We start from the raw sequence: 25,601 nt of genomic DNA on the forward strand, positions 1-25,601 counted from the left end.
TTGAATGAGACAAGATAGGGCTTTCCTTCTTGACAAGTGCATTGCCTGTGTCAAGAAGTTTCCGAATGTGCTATGATATCTGACCCCATGACCTTGACCTTCAAATTTGACCTAATTTAAAAAAATATCATTGGTGCCAGCTTTTGAAGAAAAGGTAGGGCATCCATATTTGACATGTGCATTACCTGTAACAAGACCTTTTCAAATGTATTATGATTTGTAAGCCCATGACATTGACCTTGAAGTTTGACCTGATTTTCTAAAAAAATTAACATTGCTGGTAACTTTTGAATGAGAGAAGATAGTGCATTTATATGTCATGTGCATTACCTGTTTCAAAACCTTTCCAAATGTACTCTGGTTTTTGACCTCATGACCTTGAAGTTTAACCTACAGTCTTTTTCATTTTCTTTTAATTGGTAAGAACTTTTGAATGAGAAAAGATAGGGCTTTCATATTTTACAAGTACATTACATATGACTTCACCCCTCAGAAAGGTATAACAATTTTGACTTCATAACCTTGACCTATATGTTTAAGGAAACACAAACAAGACATGTAAAATTTGCCATAAAATCCTTGCATCCAAATCACTAAGACACTGAAAGCGGGGCACCACAATTCTTTGAATTTGCTTGTTATGGCCACAGCAGCAGCAAATCTATTTGTGGTTGTGTTAGAAAGTGCTCATGGGGAAATGAGACATTATTTCTCTAGTAGTTCGGTAAAATAATTCGTTAATGATAACATGGATAAAAATTATTAGTAAAATATTTTAAAAACTTTCTTTCAACTAAGTGTTTATTGTTATTATTATGCTTCAATTTAGTTTTTACTTCTCATCAGATAATTATTAATTTATGATCATATAAAAACCGTTTACAAAAGATACTCCCCAACATGGGAGTGTGTAAGGTATGAAGGCAATCGTTATGATTTTCCGAATAATAATCACAGTGGTAAAAGTGATGAATAAAATTGAAAAGATGTTAAAACTAGTAAAAATTGTTTTGAATATGCTACAGCAGCGAATTACACAAGGATAACTTTTTTTCTACACTTGTCATTTATTGTGTTGTCTATCACCGTGTCTTGCAGCATAGTCTGCAGAACCCATCGGCATCATCACGTGACAAAGATCCAGGTATTAGCACATGGGTCACTGGAGATCTGAATATAAACAGGCCTACATCTTCATTTTGATGACAATACATTTTATCACTGATTTTCATATCGACGAATCAATTTGATGAGCAAATGCACTGAAATTTTTATTCATCTTGCAATTCTTTTTTTTTTTTTTTTTTTTTTTGAAGACTGAAATAAAAATGTTCACTTTTTTCAGCTTTGAAAATCTTGCACTTTCCTTGAATATTTACTTGCAAAAGTACTTTTTAAAATCTAAATTTGTTTGCAGCCAATTTGATGCTTTTGCATCAATTTTACTTGTTATATACAGATTTTGATTAAGTTTGAAATGTTTCAGGATCCTGGGCAAGTTTTAAGATTTCATGAAATATGATGGGTTTTGCAGCACCCCTCTCTTCGACCATGAAATTCACATTTTTTACCTCTTAATTATAGATGCAACATAAGAAAAACTTTGAAAATACATTTTACCATTTTAGAGAAGGTGAAAATGTTCAAATTTTGTCATCACTGGACGGGAACCTATAGCAACTGGACACCTGACTATGGAGACCTAAAGAACAGGGGTCATAGTGACAAAAGCTTGTTAGTTTTACAACTGTTACAAATGAATTAAAATATCCAAAAATCGTAACTTCTTACATTTTCATCTACCCTTATATATACATTACATTCTAGTAATAATACCTTTCCCCAAAAATACATTATTTCCTTCAAATTTCACATATCAGTTACAAATAAATTTGTGCAAATGTCATTGGCCAGAAAATTACCAATACATATATATCTTATTCATTTGGATCCAAAGTGAAAAAAGAAATAATAGTTCATCTTCATCCCACATTCTATTTCTGGGTTATCTCCTCCTTAAAAAGAAGCAATGTTTTGCATAACCCAACCCAATATCCAAGGAAAATTAGAACAAATCATCCCACATTCAGAACAACAAAAAATAGGCCTTAATATAAAGGCTATTTTCTGTTTTAAAGGAAAAAAAAACAATACAACACTTATTTAGTATGTAAAAATATATTTATTAGCTGCCCATTTCAGGAAGTTTTAATAACTTGACAACATTGTCTGTGAATTCATTTCTCTTTCCAGGGGAAGATTTAAACTGAAAGATAAAACAACATTAAAATTTAGGCTTCATGTTATAATATACATTTATTGACTGGATTCGAGGGCAACATGCATTTTGTCGGACCCAAGAACCAAACTGTTTGCCTGAGGCCATTAGGTCCTGACAAATCACAAGGATTTAAGCAACCTTTGTCTTAGTACAGGTAACTCTTGATGGCTCGAACTTCGATCTCTCGAAGTTCTTGATCGCTCGAAGTGAGTCTCCGGTCCCGAATTTTTCCCCTATATAACTAAGCAAATTTACTCTTGATTTCTCGAACTCTTGATCTCTCGAAACCCTTGATCCCTCGAAGTCAAAATTCAGTCCCGCTATGCATATTCTATTAGATTTTACCCTCGATAGCTCGAAGTGGCTATGTGTATACAAGGTTATATAATTGGCACCTTTACCTGGATATTTAAATGGCCCCAGGCAGAAGACGCGGGTCTCGAGGAACGGGATGTTTATTCAGGTGACACTTATGTTGCAAGGTGATAATTGATTTATAATTAATCATTTTTGCCTATATGCTATTAAAATAATTATCATCGACTGTCTTACGATGATTCAGAGACGGAATGTCAGTGAAAAGTAGTAATTGATTACAAGACGAAACACTAATTTAATTTTTATTTCGAGTCAGTGTCAAAGTTAAACGAAATATGAGAAAGCGTTAACAGCCTCAATGTCAATATGATGACTATTGTTGGACAAATACTTACAGAACTCCGTTCAATGATCATGTTAATATGGATTTATAGTCAATGCTACATGTATGTATGCGACGTGGTAAAATGTCGTTTTCATGTAACGAATGCGTAGTATGATGTCCATATTACAAAGAATAAATAAATATACATGAAATGATTTACATATTTTGCTTTACTCAGTTTAATGAAATATTCATCTAAATTACGAAAAAATATCGTTGTTTTATATAAACCACGTGTAAAAGGTTAGCACTGCATGAAAATCATTACATCCGGTAAGACTAATTTTAAAACCTGTCAACAAACCCGGAAAATTCCGGACTCTTGAAAACTCGAACTCTTGATCTCTCGAAGTTTTTCCTCGGTCCCGCGGACTTCGAGGTATCGAGAGTTACCTGTATGTTTACTTGTACTTTAACACTGCAGATCAAACACACTATAGGCATACTTTGAGTGTGTATTTTAACCATGTTAAGTCATAAACTTAAGACATGGACAAAAACTCAAACAATATTTATTTCCAGTGACTATAACCATGTTCAAATCATCTTGCTGTATACATTACACCCTCATGTATAATGATATATTTAAAAAAAAAAATCATATGAAATATTTTACTTTTAAATACCTTTACTGGTTTGAATAAAGGCACATATGACAGGAACTCCTTAGGGTGGTACAAATCACAGAGTCTAAGCCACATTGGATCTGGATCCAGGGAAATCAGAACTGTACAGGTTTCCAAGGCAGTCTGTAAGTTAACCATCTATATTTACAAGAATTGTGCTGTACGAGTATCATTCAATGGTTACAATACTTAACATGATTGTTAAATGTTAAATCTTTAGTTATAGGATATCATATAGAAAAAGTAAAAAAAAAACTCTTCAAACCTTCTGCAGGACACTTGGTTGTCTGGCACTGAGATAAAGGACACAAACAGAGGATACAAGGTCAAGGATGTTTCCTTGGACACCAAGCTGTAAATAACATAGGATAAATGTGTTAAAGAAAAAACCTTTATGCCTTGTAACCTGTTTAAACAGAGGACCTTGGTATATGAATCCAATAGTTACATACAATCACTGTTGGAAAGCTTTGTCTCAAAAAGGATCCTGTCTTTACTTTACCTGTTTACAGAGCATCCCAATACTAGATAGTATGGATTGCTGTAGTTTGAAGTTTACTGTGTAAAGATAGGCTTTACTGGATCCCTTGCTGAAAAAATACACAAAAACACTTTTAATATTCAAAGACCAGCAATTACAAATGTATTCAGAACTGATCAATACAGATCATGAGCTAACCTGATTTCTGCTTGTTTTTCCAAGAAAGTCAGCATTTTAGGAAACACATCCTTGGTGCAACGACGACAGATAAAATCACCGGAAGACTCAGCCATGGTAACCAATGTCTCAACAGCCTATGAATACAAAACACTGCTATAAATTTACTGGCTACTTAACATAATTTAGCAGAATGTTAATGTTAATGTTAGAAACAATAATGAGCAAAATTCAAATTTTTACTTGTTCCAACCTTTTTAGTTACAAGCTTTTCCTGATCAACAAATCTGGCAGTGAATGGTAGCCATATTTCATGGATTGATGGCAGTAATTCATCTGAAACCAAAAGAACAAGCCATGAAGAGGAGTTTGGATGTGAACTACTTAAAACAAAACTTTAACTTCCAAAATGGTCCCAAAACGTACACTTTCAAATCCATTAAATTATGCCATTGCTACATCAGAAAGTACCTTGATGAGAATGTAAAGCTTGGCAGGAGGAGGCAATGGTGTCCAATGTAAGGAGCCTTACACTGGGATTTCTAGAGGAAAGGAGATGCTTGCTTCTCAGCAACACCTGTAGTTTGGGAGAGAAATTTGAGTATTACTCAATGCTTCTACCATAATCACATGTACCGACAGATACCAAGGGTATTTGATTACCGGTACATAATACAGTCCCCCACCAAAATGCAAGACTGTGTTTTAACCAAAATACATGATTAACTGCAGATTTTGGCATCCATCAGACTGCAACAAAAATATGTTACACCTCTCAGAAATACTCTCTCATCAGACATTACCTCTTTTACAGCTTTCACATGTAGTGGTGGTTCTTTTTTCTGATCAGTCTGCATTTCCTCATCACCTTCAACCTTCTCATCAGTCACATCATCCGGGCAGTTTTCATTTTCAGACATATCACCTTCTGATACTTTCTTCAGATGTAGGAATTCTTTAATGTAGGATACCACATCCAGATTTTCATCAATCCTGTGTGGACTGGGAGATGGTTGCTTCTTCTCTGTATCCTAAAATGGAACATAATATCATTAAGTTTTGTTTTCTTATTTCAGAAGACAGAATCATAATATCTAAATCTATAGCTGAAAACAGTAGTTAACTCACTGGATTATCTTTGAACCACCTCAGCACAGCTTTCACCAGTTCATTTAGAACACTCAGAAACAATAATGCTTCCTGCTCATAATTATCATCTAATGACTCTAAAATCTGAAATGATATAAAAACTTGAACTGCTAACTAGTTGCAAGCAATTTGAAATTATCAGTAGGGCAATTATGGTTCTTGCTGGTGAAATTCCATATGATATTTCTTTTAATTTTTTTTCCTCACTGAAATGTCAATTCTATTTCAAACACAAAACTGGCCAAATTCATTGAAAAAGAGTAACAGGAGACCACAGTACTCTACATAATTACATTGCTTTTCCTGACATATGAATATGTCAGTTACTGGTAAATAAATCAAATTCTCAGACCATATCCTCTAAGGACACATATTGTCAACACTTTCAACATACTGATGCTTGATATCAAGTAACAAATAGTAGCCATGTTAATCAAAAGAAGATCTACATATGCCTAGAAAAAACTTTCTTTCCATTTGCATCACAACCTTCACTCCAGATGATACAACTACCACACACCTGAATGAACATGAGAATGCTTCAAAATTTATTTGAGATGTTGTAGCTTTATTTCTTATAGATTTTTTTTCAAAAATCTTTCCTAACACACTGTGAAATTACTAATTTTCATGGGATTTAATTTTCACTGTTTTTCATGGTATGAAGATGTCCTCCACAAAATGTCACATTTCAAATAACATATGACATTTCAAGGAGGACATGATTATTTCAAACATAATCATGTGTGTTCTTCCACTATGAAATCAATCTCCACAAACCAATATTTTTTCCTCAAACCATGAAAAGTTGATCCCATTAAAACAAGTGAATATACAGTATATGTTATACTCCTTTGTAACTGACATTATTAAAAAAGTTTTTTGTTTGATGTACTCCGACTCACATATTTCAAGGTGGATAGGTAGGTATATATATATATATATTTTTTTTTTCATTTCTTACACATATATATAATCATCATAAAGATCACACACTTAAAAATTTATTGATGGTTGCATTATACACAGGACAACTAAGATCAAATATTTATTGCTATAAAACATGCAATCTAAAGCATCAAAGAAAAATGATAAACCTTGACTTTGAAAATGATCAAATGACAATCTTCATTTATTTATTTTCTGAAGAAAAAAATGAAATTTAAATTACTGAAAAAAATGACTGGGTAGGGACAATTTTGACGGGTCGGTCGGAGTACATCAAACAAATAATTTTTGATTGTTGGCTAACATTTGAACCTCTATTGAGGCCCCTTTCTAAATCTGTGGGCCATGATTAGAACAAAGTTGAATACATACAACATGGTGATGCTTCAATATCAGACTGACAAAATGTAGTCTTCATATTTTTCATTAAAACATTCATAAAATTTTCCCTATCGCTAATTTGAAATTTGCAAACTGAGGAGTTAATTAATCTTAATTTGACAAATGAATTTTCTGCAGTAAGCAAGGTAATTATTCCAAGGGATTAACTGTATTTCTTTCATCCTTTTATTGTAAGTTTACAATAAGAAAATTTTCGACAATGATAGAAAGAGGTTATTTTACTGAGAATAAAGTAAGTTACATCATCCAGGATTGACCTTTACGTCAAAACAAACGACATTTGCAGATAGAGGTGTTAATTAATCTCAATTTGACAAATAAAGATTGATTTTCTAGAAAACAGCAGGCAAGTTAATTAATAACAGGGACTTTCATAGGAACATTTTCAGCAGTTATCTCTCTTTGACCATTCACATTCTTGCATAAAGTTAGGAATCTACCGCACCACCCCAGCTTCAAAGAGGATGATATGGAGAATCAAACTTGGTATCAAAATAAGTCTTACTGCCTATTCAACGAACACACAAACTTTGAACTAAATAAGACAACCATAAAAAAAACTTATTAGAAAAAGAAGACAGAAAATATGTGGACAGAAGAATGACAGACGGACACACAGACAGACAGAGTGATTTCTATAGGGCATCCGCATATACTTGCTGGGCCTAACTGAAAACATGAAGAACCAACCTCTTGCACTGTATCCTCGATAAGAGGTAAAATATCACTGCTACTGTACTGCAGCATGACTTTCAAAACCAGGGGGCTCTTCTTGTTCTCATAAAAATGTCGCAGCCTCAAGCTGATGGCATTCACCAGGTAATCAGCATTACGCTGCACAAGTTCTCCAATTGATCTATAAATACAATATGATAACCTGGTAAAGAAGAAAGTCTCTCTGCTTACTAATCTGGTAAATATTCTGTAATTATGCAAAAGATGGGGATGAATATAGGATGATTGGATATGATTTTTATCCTGTGAGTTAAATGTTTTCTATCCTCAAGCTTGGCAAGGAGAGAAAACATCTGCGTTGGATAAAAATCACATCCCACAACAAACCATGGGACACACATACCTATGGCATGTTTTACACTTTTTTATATATATGAATCCACTTTCACTTCATCATTTTCACAAAAAAAAAACCATTGTGTGGGATATGAAAAATTTATCCAATGTGTGATAATTAAAGGAGTAAACATGTGATAAAATGAAATTTGAGCATATTTAGTATACCATTATACTGGGTAAAATTTGAGACAAATCACTGCAAGTCAGCAAAAGGAGTTTTCCACTTAAGTGGTCCCTTTTTGCCCCCTTATTTTACTGATTAAACATGAGGATATTATATTATTTTTATTTTTAGGGTATATAATATAGTATAATTAAAGCACTGTACATTCTTCTTCTTCCAATAAAGTGCAGACCTCGGAGCAAGTATTACTGCACTTCATGAATAATTTTTTATAGTTTTACATTTGACCTCCAAAATGAGCTATTTTCAACAAATTTAGGCACATTTCTGCAGTTAAAACTATGATGCCATGGTGTCAACAATGCAATATATATGACATCACAATGCTTTTAAAGACATTGCAATGTACAAGGCTATATTTCAGCACTGACCAAATGTAGCTTTGGTTTATTAGGTTACCTTTATTCAGCCAATGCAAGCGGTGGCTGCAGGATGAATTTCAATCTCAACTCTGAAAGTAACCTGTGCTTGATAGCTACAAAAGCTGTGAAGTCACTGAAGTATGCACCTATCACTAACTTTTGATATTCATGATAATCAAGGAACCCCACATTCAAAGCACAGCTTTGCATTTTGTCTACAGCAATTATTTGACATTTTCAGTTGTTGACTCAAATAATTCAGACATAACTTAATAATATAATTTAATTTTTAAGGTTTTTATAAAGGTCCAAAATTTGACGAGTAACCAGGGACAACAGATAAGCTTTGTTGAGACTTGTTCTTTTACAAAGGAACAAAAAGATATATCAGTTTTAGAGTTATCTCTCCTAGCTTAAGATGACAAATGCTGTAAAGAAAATGAAATGATATCATGTACAGCTAACGATCCCCGTAGATTATAATGTAATGTCAACTCAATGTCTTTAATCCTGGACTCTAAGATAGTTCTGATGAAGACCTACTTGTATTGGCAGACATGACAGATGTCACACAGGGCTAAGTAGGCAGTGCTGCTGATGTAGGCCGTCTCGTCCCCCAGCTTCTCCAGTAGTGGGTAAATAGTCTTCATCAGGAAGGGGATATACCTATCCTTAAGTACCTGTAAATATAAAAGTTTATACTGGGAAAGTTCTTACTTTAAGACTCAAAGTTGTGGTGTACATACATGTAGTTAATGCCCCTCATCAGGATACGTATTCAGTCCTTTGTGAATTTAGTATATATATAATTTCACTGACAAAACAAAATCACATTAAGAACTGTATTTTGTGATTGTGCTCATCTATTAATAACTTTAGATTTTTCTAAATTTTGAATGAATAAACAAACAGTATTAAATACAAAGTTATCACCTCCAAATAGCACATAATTTGGAATTTTGAAAATATTTGCGTTTTTTAGGCTACACTCCTCTCTTATATTCACCTTTGCAAATGACCCAATTCCCTCCAGATAAAGGCAAATCTGGATAATGTTCCTGTTGAAGGTAGCAAGGTTACTTCCTGTCTCCTTGGTCATTAGTTCAAGAGCCATCAGTCTGTTTTCAGGAGTGGATCTCACCGAGTGATTGTGGTGTGGACTTGTCACAAGGCACAAATTAGACGGAGAGAGATACTCATCAATTAACATTCTATGTAAAAATAAAAATGTGTTTTCAGTCCTTAAAAAAAATCAGTTTTTCTTTGTGATGGGAAAGATAACTCTGTAAACACATCAAAGAGCAAAATGTGAAACATTTTAGAAAAGAAATTAAAAATGAAGTTTTCCTTACAAAATTTTAAACAACAGAAGATACCTTGATTAAAACTGATGCAATCACAATTCATAAAGCATGAAATAACTTACTCCACAATGCTCTCCAGTTCCTCAATATTACTCTCTCTTCTCTCTTCAAAATCTCTCTCTTGATAGGAATTTACTTAAACAGTAGAGTACAAACATAAAGCACTTTTCATGAGAAACAGATTGCAAGCAAAATATAATTACCTCACAAAAAAAGCCATATTTACACTTTTGTATACATATGAATAACAAATCAAAATTGCAACAAAAATGAAGATAATTCTTAATACCTCCCATAGCTGCTGCCCCCATCAGTAACTCATTGATTATCATGGTGGCCTGCATTTTGTGTAAAATTGAGTCATGAAACAAGTCCAGAAAGTGGTCCACTAATAAAGAAATACTGCCTAAAACAGAAAACAACTTCAACATTACAATGTTAAACAATGCCCAATTACCAATAAATGTAGTTAAAGAATGTGGCCCATGTTCATCTGTATCTTTCTGATATACATGTATGTTAGGAAAATATTTCACAATTCTCTTTCCTACACCCAGGGGTCAGAATATCTACACTACAAAAGAATGTTATGGTTCAAATAAGCTTTAAATAAGTGGGCTTTGATTGATAAAGTCTTTCTTCATAGTCTGATATTAAAATATGCTGTTCTTTATTTGTTCTTGTAGGGTGGATCAAATTTACATCAGCTTTCAGCACACTTGTCATACATATGATATCTAGTATCTGTATTTTAATGCATTCATTTTAATGAAATGGAACAAAATTCTAACAAATAAAATTTTTACCATAATATCCCAGCAATCTGCAAATATTTTTAAGTTCTTTCTCGATTTTCTTATCATGGAAATGTTTGAAATTCTTCCTGGGTTTGATTACGTCAGGTACATGGACAGGAGAAATAAAATCAGCATCTGGCAATAGGAAAATAGCATTAACAAAATAAATTCAACAGAGTTACATTAACAACAGTTCACTATACATATATTTTAGCAGCAGTTCACTATGGAGATATTTTGACAGCAGTATGCATTGACAACAGTTCACTAAGGAGAATTTTAATAGTTTACTATAGAAATAGGTTAACAGCAGTTTATTATTACTTTAGAAACACATTAATAGCAAACTACTACAAAGTTACATTTACAGCAGTTTACATCAGGTATAAGCAGCAGTTTAATTAAAATATATCAGATACAGTAAGAGTAGTTTACTATGTCCAATCCAGCTAGTTCTTTCTTCAATTATTTTGATGTCTGTTGTGTCTAGTTCAAACACCTGAATGAGTGATACAGATAAACGCTTCAGATGCGAGGACGACATCAGAAGGTGGTTTATATCACATCCTGTGGGAAACAAATAAACAAACATTGCAATGTTATGCTACAAAAATTACATACTTGTTTTATGATAGGGATTCAAGAAAATTTGCAAATTGTAATTACCTAACAAATCAATGTAGCCTGACATCAGAGAGAGAGCTGAATATTTCCTGTCTTCATCTGCAAATCAAATACATGTTAATGTTTAAAAAATGGTGTAAAATGCATCTTCAATTATTCAAATCACTTGATTTAAAAAAAAAAAGTTTCCCTATGTCAAAACATTTTTATTGCAATTTAAATCTATAGAACATTTAACAAGTAACAACAACAAAAAGAACAGTGTTGTAGCTTATTCATGATTTATATCATGGAGTTATACCAACTGTCAAAGAAGCTACATGTAAAACAATGGAGTTCTAATGAGATAAAGAACACTGCATTGAATTTTTTACGGTTCCCATGAATCAGCGTTTTAAAGAAGTTAAAATATAATCAATCTTGCATTATAAATACCACTGAAATAAATTGCCACAATAATGCAGAAGTGTCTGATGAGACTCTGAACTTTTAATGTTTTTTTTAAATTTTAAATATTTCAGAGATATTTATTATGTAGTGTATGAACAGAATAATAAAATGTATGTTTCAAACTCTATTACCAACTGAGCGGATAATTCTGGGCAAAGACATGGAGAGATTGTGTAAGTTTTCCTCCAACATTTCCACCAGAGGGCGACACTCGGTCCCGAGGTGGGTGTGGGTGAATATGTTCAGGATTTTCCTGCTTTTGTTGGCAACATTGGGATATTCATCACTAATAAGCCCCACTAGGATCTCCAAAAAATCAGGGATGGAGGAGTGAAGAGATCTACAAGAGATGTATTTCCATGATTAAACATCATATCTCAATGTTATATAGTCTGTTACCCTAATACAACATTATCTTTATCACATCCAAATTTTGTTGGGAATGTGATTTCAAGATGTAAAATGTGTTCGATGCAGTTTGCAGTGGTTTGCAGAAAACAAACGATACTGCTGCAATAAAAACTCTGTTGACATAACCTTTTTTCACAAGATCCATCAAAACTGTCATAGAAACTTATAGAATGATTTATAATGAAGATTAAAGCCCTTGCCTTGTGCACCCCTGTAGTAAGCTTCCCGCTGACTCTGCTAATGCCATTCTGACCTTCCAGTTAGAATGACCCCTGACCTTACAGATCTGCTTCACTAGTAAGTTTATCTTATTCCCAGTAATTTCTACCCAAGTGGAATCTCTTTTGATGGCAAGCTTCTTGATTTTCTCATCAACTGGCTCTGTCACTAACAGAAGCATTAATGATAGAGAAATTATAGCTCGTTTTTAAAGAAGTAGTACTGCTAATAACATGTAAAACCAAAAAGAAATCAATTGAAACCTGTAATAATTGAATAAATGATTGCAAATCGCTTAAAGTCAAATTTTTTTTTTAATTTTTTTTCATAAAACCATATCAACTGGAGTTTACTTATCTGCATTGCAGATATTCACTTTTCACCAAATGTCATTATCAGAAAATCAAAACTGTTCTTAGAAAATTTGAGCATTTCAATAGTTTTGTAATGACATGTGCTGAATACAGTTTATATTATTTATAATTGTTCTTTATTAAGAGACTTGTCTTGCTCACCTGTTATTGAAGGCTGGACTTTCTTCTGACTCTCTTCTATCAAGATGTCATCCATTGTGAGGCCTACTATTTTAGTCCAGGCATATATTGCAGTCTGAGAAGTGAAAAAACAATACATTTAATGATAAAAAGAAAATGTTATTAACATTGCAGAATAACTTTAAAAAAAAAAAGAAAAAAAGAAGACCTTTTAGTATTGAACCTGATGGTATACAGTAGAACATGCTTATAGCCAAATGCCAGGGAACTACAAGTTTGATTCATTATAAATGCAATTCACTATATCTGATAAGTTCAAATAAGTTAATCAGGTTACAGGGAGTAAAAATCACTCAATTGTAAACAATAATTCACTACAAGTGTGTTCAGTGTAACCATATTCTAATAAACTTAAAAACTTGTAACTGACTAAGGCCGTACATCATTCCATAGGTGACTTACTGCTATAACACTGTGTCCCTGTTTCTGATCACCGGTGATAATCTTACACAGTGTAATGGTGATTCCAGGCAAGAATGAGGCAAACGTGTCTCCTAACATCACCCGCACTTTATTGCAGTCTGAAAATGTGAATTACGTCAAACTTTAAATTAATAACAATGAATAACCTCTTTAATAGATCATTTCTTCATTTTCTAATCTTTTCTCCTTAAATTTCCTGTATTCTCTATACCATCAGTAGGTCTTATTCATGAAAACTTTTTTTGCATCTAAACAATCTTGAAAAATTATATGAAAATAAAGCTCTCATGAATAAAACATGACCTGCATAATGAATCCAACTAAATTAGTAAAAGTAAATCCACACATTACTACACTGGGCTACTGTAATGTCATACTCTGAAGTGTTTACCTATGACATAGCCAATAATTAGTAATATATGCAAATTACCACATGATCCAATATAAATGTATCCTCATAAACCCAAAAAACTGTTCACTTATTTCTTAATGCTACAATGTATGTACTCACATTTGCCATCCACTTGACTAAGCTCTGTTAGACATTTAATGGCAGATACTTTGAGAGATCTGCACTTTTCAGTGTCTGCTAGGTCTAACAAAATAGACACTGCTAAACCAAGGACTGGGAGACTCTGGATTGAGAACAATTTTTGGATGATGCTGTAGTCGGATTTAGACACCAGTGTCTTAATATTCTGTACAACTGCTGCCTTCAGATCCTCTGATTTTGCTGTGGCTGCAAAAAATGAATGATACAGAAAAGATACAAACCGGGTAACAAACGATACATTCAGATATTAACAGGTATCATTTTTAAACCCTGTTACATACAGAAAAAAAATTGGCTGTTAATAAGTATTATGGACCCATTTACGTCAAAGAGAACAAAAGAACATCATCTTTACATATTTTAAAGAGTTTTTTAATCGAAGATTCAGGGGCATATAGTTTTTGCCCTGTCCATCCATCTGTCTGTCTAGCTGTCTGTCCATCTGTTTGTCCGCAAAAACTTTAACCTTGCCCATAACTTTTGATTGGTTGGAGCTATGGCTTTCATATTTCATGTGTATTCTTTGTGACAAGACCTTTCTTTGGGTACCCTAAATTTTGACCTTTTGACCTTGACCTTGGAGTTTGACCCACTTTTGCAATATTTTTTCAGACTTCAACCTTGGCCATAACTTTTGAATGGTTGGTGAAGGGCTTTCAAACTTCACAGTTGTATACCTTGTGACAAGACCTTCCTTCAGATACCAGTAACTTTGACCATTTGACCTTGACCTTGGAGTTTGACCTACTTTTGGAAAAACGTTAACCTTGGCCACATTTTTTAAACCTTTGATGCCAGGGCTTTCATATTTCACATGTGTATACCTTGTGACAAGACCTTTCTTTGGATACCACAGGGTTCGACACTAACCTTAGTCCATTAGTCTCAGACTAATACATTTTCATTCGGACTAATAAAATATGTGGCTAATTAGTCCGAACAGACCAATAAAAATTTCTGAAAAACAATATCAATAAATTACCGATGTCCGATTCTCGACAACTTTTACTGGAAAACCCCGTGTGTATTTTTAGATTTCTAGCTTTTGGCGGGTAGTTACGCAATTTTGGGTCAATTCAGCGCTTAATTTTTCGACTGATCGATATGAAGAATAAGGTTTTAGCGATCATGATTTAGTATGACACTTTTAAGAAAGATGTTGGATGTAGTGGAAAAGCATAAAAAAGAAAAAAAAAAAAAAAAAAACGAGATCGAAAATACGATCGTATACTTGCTGATTGCGAGATTTCAATGAATCTGTGGAATACTAAATTTCATGTAAATACTTTGTTTATTTCAAAAAATAATACATATATTAATTGTCACGTTAAATTTATGTTAAAAACATTGATGTTTCTTTTTTTTTCTTTTTTTTTGACTGACTAATAAAATCCCGTGCGGACTAGTAAAAGTAATGAAGCACTAGTCCGGCTGGACTAAAGCCTTAAAAAGTTAGTGTCGAACCCTGTACCAAAAACTTGACCCTTTGACCTTGCCCTTGGAGTTTGGCCTACTTTTGCAAAACTTTAACCTTGGCCATAACTTTTGAATAGTTGGTGCTAGGGCATTCATACTTCACATATGTAATCATTGTCACAAGACCTTCCTTTGGATATCAACAACTTTGACCCTTTGACCTTGCCTTTGGAGTTTGACCTACTTTTGCAAAACTTTAACCTTGGCCATAACTTTTGAACCAGGGGTGTGCAATTACAAAAATTAAGCACTAGCCCACGCGCTAGTGGCAGCAATAAAGTTACTCGCCCCAAGTAAAAAGTTACTAGTCCAAATGTAGGGGGAGTAACAACTAATATTGAAAAAAATAGTTTATTGTTGAAAAAGTCAGGGTTTTATGTCATTCTTTTTAAAATTAAAGTTTAATTCTCACAAATATATTTTATGTAAACCACATAACATTTTTCTTTCATTTGAATGAGTGATCGTAAATAATTTAATGAGATATCTGCATGTATTTATTATAAACAGAGGAATGGAGGAAATTCGGGTAAAAAAAAAGATCGTGTTTGGAAGTAAATAAGTCAGGTAGTATTGCAATATGGATAAGATTATGGAGATTTACGAACAATAGGAGCATGCTGCCTGGAAATTTTTCATTGGTTGGGAATTTAATAGCAAAAAATGAGTGAAAATACCGATAGTGATTTTCATGTTTTACATTGGTAGTTTTAATTTTTACTAGCCCAAGGGGCTACCTCTGTTCAGAAAACTACTAGCCCGACCCCAAGAAATGGTAGCCCCGTGCATCGGGCGATGCTAATTGCACATCCCTGTGAACAGCTGGTGCTAGGGCTTTCATACTTCACTCATGTAATCGTTGTTACAAGACCTTCCTTTGGATATCAACAACTTTGACCCTTTGACCTTGACCTTGGAGTTTGACCTACTTTTGCAAAACTTTAACCTTGGCCATAACTTTTGAATGGTTGGTGCTAGGGCTTTCATACTTCACATATTTAATTGTTGTGACAAGACCTTCCTTTGAATACCAACAACTTTGACTTGACCTTGGAGTTTGACATACTTTTGCAAAACTTGGCCATAACTTTTGAATGGTTGGTGCTAGGGCTTTCATACTTCACATATGTAATTGTTGTGACAAGACCTTCCTTAAGTTCCTTTGGGTAAAAACAATTTTGACCCATTCACCTTGGAGTTTGACCTACTTTTGAAAGACTTTAACTTGGTCATAACTTTTGAACGGTTGGTGCCAGGGCTTTCATATTTCACATGTGTATTTCTTGTTAGAAGGCCTTTCCTTGGGCACCATTAATTTTGACCATTTAAACTTGATGTTTGACTTACGTTTGAAAAACTTCAACCTTTTCCATATCTATTCAATGGTTGCTGCTAGGGTTTTCGTATTTCAAAGGTATATTCCTCGAGACAAGACCTTACTTTGGGTACCAACATATTTGATTTGTATTTGATAAAGTTTAGCCTTTGATATGAGTTGCCATACAGAGGCATCAGTGTTTCACAAACACATCTTGTTTTTTAATTTGGATTTACTAATATTCATCTGGGATGTAACCAATTACATGCACATGTACAATGAAAAATTATCCCCTAATAGAAAACAATCTAATTCAGGTAATTTATCCCAACCCCTTTAAGGACAGAAGTTTGTCTGAGATATATCTGAGGTATCATCTTGACACAGTTTATAACAATACACATATGTGTGTCTATTACATTTGATCCTTTCACTTCAAACTCAATTGGGCTTATGTTTTAGTTACAGACAGTCTTCAAGTGAATCTAGAGACCATATCATACCACATATGACTTTGTGACCTTGACCTTTCAAGTTTTGGTCTCAAAACCAATAGGGGTCTTTCGTAAGTTAGAGAGACTCATTACCTTATTACAGTAGCTCAAATAGACCTAAGTTATAATCTGTAAACCATTTTACTCAATATATGAATTTCTGACTTCAACCTTTGTCATTTTGACCTCAAATATTAATAGTTTATAGGGAGTTATGATAAAAAAAAATTCATAGCAAAAGCTAAAGAACTTTTAGATATATCATCTGGAAAAAAAATTGTACCATTTCATTTCATACATGTATTAAATTTGTGACCTGTGAGATATCATCTGGAAATTTAAGTGTTACACACAGTGACAGACATATACACAGATCCAAATTAATACCCCCTGATTTTAGCGAAAGTGGGGAGAGGGATAAAAAAAGCTTTTGCAGTTCACCTTTGCCACAACCCTCCCCCTGTTCTGAAGGTGAGCTGATCATGATGCAAGAAAGTGTAAAGATGTCAGTAAACAGCTCCCATTTCCAAACTCTAGTACATCCAAGGATTTTCTCCATCAGCGTGAACAGATCTGTGTAAAAATCTTCAGAACTGAAAAGGAGGCAATAATAATTTTATTTTTATTACCATTATTCTCCAAGTCTGTTATGTTATCATCATAAAATATTTATTTTCTTTTCCCCAACTTCAAATCAATATATGATGTTGAAAATTGATAAGTAGTAAGTAAAACAATTCAAGGACAACCTGCATCACTTTATATAAGTGAAGGGTTTCAGAAATTTACAAAAGGCCCAACGGCCTTGAATCACTCTTCTGATAAACTGTACAACCTATCACTTCTATTTGAAGCCTCTAAGTATCCTGTATATTTAGATAAAGCCTTGAAATTCCAAAGGTAGGTCATCATGACCTACATTTTAGATGAAACATTTTAGATGAAACACTCTGAGAACCCAAGATGATTCTGAGAGTTGGTCATGGTGACCTACTTATCACTTGTCATTCTCTGAGGACCTAAGATGCATCAACTAAGTTTGATGATTCTTAGCCAATTAATACCTAAAATATTTTTAGAATTATAACTAAAATTCCAAAAGTAGGTCACAGTGACCTATTTTACTGACAAAGTTTGATGACTCTAAGCCAATAAGGACCCGATATATTTAAATAAAGCCATAAAATTTCAAAAATAGGTCACAGTGACCTCTTTTTCAGTTGACTAACTCTGCGGACCCAGGATGCATCAACTGACAAAGTTTGATGATTCTAAGCCAATTAGTACCTGAAATATTTAATTAAAGCCATAAATTTTCAAAAGTAGGTCACGATGACCTACTTTTCAGTAGACCTACTCTGAAGACCCAAGATGCATCAACTGACAAAGTTTGATGGTTCTAAGCAAATTAGTACCTGAAATATTTAATTATAGTCATATAAATTAAAAAGTAGGTCACGGTGACCTACTTTTCAGTTGATGTTTTTTGAGGACCCAAGATGCATCAACTTACAAAGTCTTATGATCATAGGCCTTAAAATGTCCAAATTATGCTTCTAAAACACTTTGAAAAGGAATGCCTGCAAAGTTCAAAAAGTAGGTCAATGTGACCTACTTTTTAATAAATATGTTTTATGGCCCCAAGATGCATCATCTTACAAAATGATTCTAAACCTCTCAGTATTCGAATTAATGACCTTAATTGTTTTGAAAAAGATTAACCATAAAATTCAAAAAGTAGGTCAAGGTGACCTACTTTTTAGTCGATGTACTTTGAGGACCCATCATACATCAACCGACAAAGTTTGATGATCATAGGCCTTAAATTGTTCGAAATATGCCTCTAAGTCATTTTAAAAAGAATGGCCGCAAAAGTTAACAAGAGGCCCATGGGCCACATCGCTCACCTGAGCACATTGGTTAGGCAAAAGTACAAATCAGTTCAGTATTGAAAAGATTACCTTGGGGTGGGGGTGGGGGGGGGGGGGCTTGAATTTTAAACAACCGGAACCTTCCATGTCAATTTAACAAATGGCTTTGTTGTACTCGAAAAGATTTTTTAAAAAAATTCCCATATATTCCTTTGTAAAAATTTGATCACCCATTGTGGCTCCTCCCTATCCCAGGGGTCATCATTTGAACAAACTTGAATCTACACTTCCTGAGGATGCTTCCATATCAATAAGACTAAACATAGTTTTTCTGTTCTTGAGAAGAAATATTTTTTCTATATGTTCTTATGTAAAACTTTCGATCCCCCATTGGGCTCCACCCTACCCCTGCAAAGGCGGATCCAGAGCCGGCAAGCCAGGTGTGCCCCCCCCCCCCCCCCCCCCCCCCCCCCCCGTTTTAATTTTTTTACATAAAACTTATATGTCCATTATCCTAAAATCAAGGAAAAAACATCTCTTCTTTGTAAGAATTCATCAGCTTCCCCCACCCCCACCAGGGCCTTGCTCTAGACCCACTGGGGGCTTCAATGCAGCCCCCAGACCCAATGCCTCTACTGCCCCCCCCCCCTCTTTATGAAATTCCTGGATACACCACTGCCCCGGGGGTCATCATTTGAACAAAATTGAATTTACACTACCTGAGGATGCTTCCATATCAAAATGACTTAACATGATTTTCAGTTCTTGATAAGAAGATATTTTCCTGTATGTTCCTATGTAAAATTTTCAATCCCCCATTGGGCCCCACCCTACCCCCGGGGGTCATCTTTTGAACAAAATTGAATTTACACTATACCTGAGAATGCTTCCTTATCAAAATGACTAATGATCATGGCTTTGTAGTTCTTCAGAAGAAGATATTTTCCTATATATTTCTATTTAAGACTTTGATCCTCCATTGTTGCCCCACCCTACCCCCCAGGGGTCATCATTTGAACAATACAATCTACACTACCTGAGGATGCTTCCACATAAATATGATCAATCAGGGCTTTGCTGTTCTTGAGAAGAAGATTTTTAAAGGTTTTTCCTATATATTTCTATGTAAAACTTTGATCCTCCATTGTGGCCCCACCCTACCCCCGGGGGTCATGATTTGAACAAATTTGAATCTACACTACCTGAGGATGCTTCTATATAAATATGACTCTTCATGGCTTTGCTGTTCTTGAGAAGAAGATTTTTAAAGGTTTTTCCTATATATTGCTATGTAAAACTTTGATCCTCCATTGTGGCCCCACCCAACCCCCGGGGGTCATGATTTGAACAAATTTGAATCTACACTACCTGAGGATGCTTCCATATAAATATAACTCATCATGGCTTTGCTGTTCTTGAGAAGAAGATTTTTAAAGATTTTTCCTATATATTGCTATGTAAAAATTTGTTCCTCCATTGTGGCCCCACCCTATGCCAGGGGGTCATGATTTGAACAAATTTGAATCTACACTACCTGAGGATGCTTCCATATAAATATAACTCATCATGGCTTTGCTGTTCTTGAGAAGAAGATTTTTAAAGATTTTTCCTATATATTTCTATGTAAAACTTTGATCCTCCATTGTGGCCCCACCCTACCCCCGGGGGTCATGATTTGAACAAATTTGAATCTACACTACCTGAGGATGCTTCCATATAAATATGACTCATCATGGCTTTGCTGTTCTTGAGAAGAAGATTTTTAAAGTTTTTTCCTATATTTCTATGTAAAACTTTGATCCTCCATTGTGGCCCCACCCTACCCCCGGGGGTCATGATTTGAACAAACTTTAATTTACACTACCTGAGGATGCTTCCATATAAATATGACTTATCATGGCTTTGCTGTTCTTGAGAAGAAGATTTTTAAAGGTTTTTCCTATATATTGCTATGTAAAACTTTGATCCTCCATTGTGGCCCCACCCTACCCCCGGGGGTCATGATTTGAACAAACTTTAATTTACACTACCTGAGGATGCTTCCATATAAATATGACTTATCATGGCTTTGCTGTTCTTGAGAAGAAGATTTTTAAAGGTTTTCCTATATATTGCTATGTAAAACTTTGATCCTCCATTGTGGCCCCGCCCTACCCCCGGGGGTCATGATTTGAACAAACTTAAATCTACACTACCTGAGGATGCTTCCATATAAATATGACTCATCATGGCTTTGCTGTTCTTGAGAAGAAGATTTTTAAAGGTTTTTCCTATATATTTCTATGTAAAACTTTGATCCTCCATTGTGGCCCCGCCCTACCCCCTGGGGTCATGATTTGAACAAACTTGAATCTACACTACCTGAGGATGCTTCCACATGAGTTTCATCTTTCCTGGCCCTGTGGTTCTTGAGAAGAAGATTTTTAAAAGATGCTATGAATTTTTCACAAATTCTCTATTATCTCCCCTTGAAAGAGGGCGTGGCCCTTCATTTGAAGAAATTTGAATCCCCTTCACCCACGGATGCTTTGTGGCAAGTTTGGTTGAAATTGGCCCAGTAATTCTGGAGAAGAAGATGAAAATGTGAAAAGTTTACGACAACAACGCCAACGACAACAACAACGACGACAGACAACGGACAAATTTCGATCAGAAAAGCTCACTTGAGCCTTCGGCTCAGGTGAGCTAAAAAGTAGGTCACTGTCACCTACTTTTGAGTCAACATGATATGAGGTCCTTAGAGACCTTGAGACCATGTCCTTTGCCCCAGGGTAAATCTTTTGCAAAATTTAATCTACAACATATCCTCAGCCTTTTGTGTAAGTTTGGTGATAATCTGCCCAGTGGTTCTTGAGAAGAAGATTTTTTAGCAACCAGTACTTTTGTTTCTATTTTCCTAATTATCTCCCCTTGTTTAAGGGTCACAACCCTAGCTTTAGTATAAACGGGAGCCCTTGGGCCAAGGATACCCTGTGACAAATTTGACAATAATTGGCCATGGGGTTCTTGAGTTATGGCCCATATTCTAACAAGAGGCCCAGGGGCCACGTTGCTCACCTGAGCACTCTGGCTAGGAAAAAGCAGAAATCAATTCAGTCTTGAAAAGTTTTGATATAAAAGTGGTTTGAGGTGGGGATGGGGTGGGATGGGGTGTTGATCTGAACTCAAATCTATACTTCAAAGGCATGCTTTTGAATTAATATGACAAATAATGGTTATGCTGTTCTTAAGAAGACAATTTTTATTGATATATCATTTGTATTCCTATGTATAACTATGATCCCCTGTTATGGCCCCTCTATTCTCCTGGGGGTCATGTATTCCTATGTAAAACTTTGATCGCCCCCATCCTACCCTTGGGGGTCATGATTTGAACAAACTTGAATCTTCACTACCTGAGGATGCACCCGTATAAAAATGACCAATCATGGCTTTGCTGTTCGTGAGAAAAAAGATTTTTACAAATTTGTCCTATGTATTATATGTAAAACTTTGATCGCCCATTGTGGCCCCACCCTACTCCCGGGGGTCATGATTTGAACAAACTTGAATCTACACTACCTGAGGATGCTTCCATATAAATATGACCAATCATGGCTTTGTTGTTCTTGAGAAGAAGATTTTTAAAGAGTTTTCCTGTATATTCTTATGTAAAACTTTGATCGCCAATTGTGGCCCCACCCTACCCCCAGGGGTCATGATTTGAACAAACTTGAATCTACACTACATGAGGATGCTTCCATATAAGTTTCATATTTTCAAGCACAGTGGTTCTTAAGAAGAAGATTTTTAAACGATGTCATTAATTTTTCACGAATTCATGATTATCTCCCCTTGGAAGAAGGTGTGACCCTTCATTTGAACAAACTTGAATCCCCTTCACCCAAGGATACTTTGTGGCAAACTTGGTTGAAATTGGCCCAGTGGTTCTTGAGAAGAAGATGAAAATGTGAAAAGTTTAAAACAACAACGACGATGATGATGACAGACAACGGACAAATTTCAATCAGAAAAGCTCACTTGAGCCTTCAGCTCAGGTGAGCTAAAAAGTTTACGCACACCACACAAATGGGCATAGCATTAGCTCTTTGAGCCTTTGGCCCAGAAGAGCTAAAAAGAGAGAGAGAGAGAGACCTACTATTTAGTGGACTCTTTCAATATCATTCTTAAAGGGTAAAGCAAATATTCTTGCAGGTCCTGTATGTATCCACTATCAATTTCCTCCAAAGCTTTTGTTAAAGCACTAATATTTTTTCTGGAATGATCATTGCTGAGCTTAACACACAAAGGCCTTAGTTTGTCAAGGGCCAGTTGGCGATAACAATTACATGCTTCCATTATGCTTTTCTGGAGTATGACGTTCCACTGCTTATTCCTTTAAAAAAAAAAAAAACAGGGTTAGCAAACAATTCCCAATCAAAAACTTAGACTCTATTAACAATTAAAGTGGAAAATGTATTTAGTTTTTGTCAAATGGGTTTATCAGTTCAGTACAATCACTACATTTAGCCAAGTAGCTTGAATTACCTATTTAGCTTTATTTACCTACCTGAAGTAGCTTTATTTAGCTACTAATTCATACTTATTTTCTTTAATGAGCATATTATTTTTCAGGATGTACAAAAAATCGTACTTAAATGCAGTAATAGTTTTCAACTTTGAAATGATCTGAAAACAATTCATGAAAAAAAAACCACCCCTGAAGATGTGTCTCAATCAGGACAATTGCAATCAAAGTTCTAAAAGTTATGGGGCTGTATACAGCAGTTTAATTGTGACCAAACAATTACTTCTTGAAAAAATAACAAAGAAAACCAGTTCTGGCTAACATGATAATTGACTGGTAATCCATCTGGAACAAACTCTTGATTAAGCTAAATAGCTTGAATTACCCATATAGCTTTATTTTGCTATTCAGAATAAATTGACTTAGCTATTTTATCACACTTTTTTCTTAAATGTGTTATTTCTTCAGCATTTACAAAAAGTCCCTATTTCAAGCCATATCGCTAAATCAATAGATTGTGCTGGACCTGGTAATAATTCGGCACAATGTGAAGTAATCATACTTGTCCATGCATCACTGTACACAAGGTGGTGTACAGTTACTCAAACAATGGAAATACATCTTCTGCTTAAAAACCTTCAAAAATAGCAATGTTTAAACTATCTTTGCTCCGGGTTGCTTTTTTATAACTCCCTTGTTCAAATATTAGTAGTCACATGTTTGAGATTTTTGTCTATTTTAAATAAAAAGCAACCTTTTGAAAACTTGCATTAAAAAGGCTAAATAAAGCTACTTCAAGTAAATAACTCCTGCTAACTGTAGTGATTGTATTGGACCTGTTTACTGCTTAATACAACGATCAGTGCTATAATTGAATTTCAGTCGAAAGATACATATAAGTGCAGTTTGATGATTTGCATAACATCTAAAAAGCGCTTACTAATCATCATTTTCTCCAAATACAAAGTCAGCAGACTTACTTCTCCCCGACTCGAGGGCCATGTAAACTTCCGGTTTCAATATTTGAACAAAGAACCCGATCAGAAAAAAATGAAATGTTTTTCAAAAATTTTAAAATAATTTTTATTCTACGTTATTTATTTAATCAATTAATTTCATACATTCATATTGAGCACGTAAAATAATTTGTGAAGCAAACAAATAAACTTAATCCCTGGATCTGGGGTGTATATATTGGATGAAAGGGGGGGGGGGGGTTCCCGTCCTCAAGTACCTGTGCAACTACATCGGCAATACACTGTTCTTCATTTGGGATGCCTGCTTATTATTGTGATTAGATGTTTATTAAGTTTGGTTTAAATTGATCTGGTGGTTCTGATGGAGTTCGTCAGTGGAAAAATTTGTCTCCTCTCCTTTTCGCACTTATAATGACTCTGATTTTTTTAATAGAATGACAAGGAAAACAAGAAAATTTTATTGGACTGAACAACCTGTCTAAGAAAATGAATAAAAGATAGAAGTGTATATAAGAATTATGATAATGTTGTGCGCGGATGACACTGTATTGATGTCTGAAACAAAGGATGATCTTCAATATCAACTCAATTGTTTTTCAAAAAAATTGTGAAACATGAAATTACATGTAAAAGTTGATAAAACAAAAATCATAATTTTTGGTAAGGGCAGACAATCTTCCACTGTAGCATTAACGTATAATAGTCATGTTGTAAATTTTGTATTTACTGCCACCCGGCAAATTTAAAATGTACATGACAATACCTTTTATCTGTACTTTATGTGAAAATGATACTCGAGACGAATACCATTATATTATGTCATGACGTCCAGCTTTAAACGATTGTAGAAAATTGTATCTACCAGCAATATATTTAAGATGACCAATTAAGTGATTTTAAGTTTTTAAATTAATTTTCGTGTAAAAAGGTATCCGTCAACAATAACCTTATATTAGTGAATTCATCAATATAGTTAATAAATTAAGAGAGTTACCCTTCTAAGTCAATGTTATGTACACTCTTATACATCATGTATTTTGCTTGATATTGTTTTGTATTTAATTCTCTGTGTTGATTTACACAATGTGAGAATTAATTGAATTGAATTGATGTTTATTATGTTTGGTTTAACTTTAAATTGATCTGGTGGTTCTGGAGAAAAATCGAAATGTGAAG

The 25,601-nt window shown here is 34.4% G+C and overlaps 1 protein-coding gene across 1 annotated transcript; it reads right to left on the bottom strand.

Moving 5' to 3' along the window:
* Window positions 1-2,170: 2,170 nt before the first annotated feature.
* Window positions 2,171-24,432, bottom strand: LOC133172589 (TELO2-interacting protein 1 homolog). Its single transcript, XM_061307513.1, has 25 exons — window positions 24,389-24,432; window positions 23,080-23,316; window positions 17,512-17,663; window positions 13,741-13,968; window positions 13,209-13,327; window positions 12,768-12,861; window positions 12,234-12,420; window positions 11,754-11,962; window positions 11,215-11,271; window positions 10,984-11,115; window positions 10,558-10,683; window positions 10,041-10,157; window positions 9,814-9,886; window positions 9,394-9,598; window positions 8,931-9,067; window positions 7,458-7,623; window positions 5,397-5,501; window positions 5,072-5,299; window positions 4,740-4,845; window positions 4,522-4,604; window positions 4,290-4,405; window positions 4,113-4,200; window positions 3,876-3,962; window positions 3,611-3,733; window positions 2,171-2,266 (listed from the first exon to the last, which is right to left on the bottom strand). The coding sequence occupies exons 2-25, from the start codon at window positions 23,277-23,279 to the stop codon at window positions 2,186-2,188; spliced, it is 3,219 nt and encodes a 1,072-aa protein (XP_061163497.1). The 5' UTR covers window positions 23,280-23,316; window positions 24,389-24,432; the 3' UTR covers window positions 2,171-2,185.
* Between the last annotated feature and the right edge of the window lie 1,169 nt (window positions 24,433-25,601).

The sequence above is a fragment of the Saccostrea echinata genome, unplaced genomic scaffold (assembly GCF_033153115.1).
Source record: "Saccostrea echinata isolate AGI-Se365-2 ecotype Australia unplaced genomic scaffold, CSIRO_AGI_Sech_v1 ptg000054l, whole genome shotgun sequence".
Taxonomy (NCBI): Eukaryota; Metazoa; Mollusca; class Bivalvia; order Ostreida; family Ostreidae; genus Saccostrea; species Saccostrea echinata.

Coding starts and splice junctions, on each gene's coding strand:
- LOC133172589 (XM_061307513.1), bottom strand. CDS start 23,279: ATGGAAGCATGTAATTGTTATCGCCAACTGGCCCTTGACAAACTAAGG. Junction 7,624..8,930: donor TGTCATGTCTGCCAATACAA/GTAGGTCTTCAT, acceptor TTGTATTTATAG/ATCAATTGGAGAACTTGTGC. Junction 5,300..5,396: donor GGTGGTTCAAAGATAATCCA/GTGAGTTAACTA, acceptor GTTCCATTTTAG/GATACAGAGAAGAAGCAACC.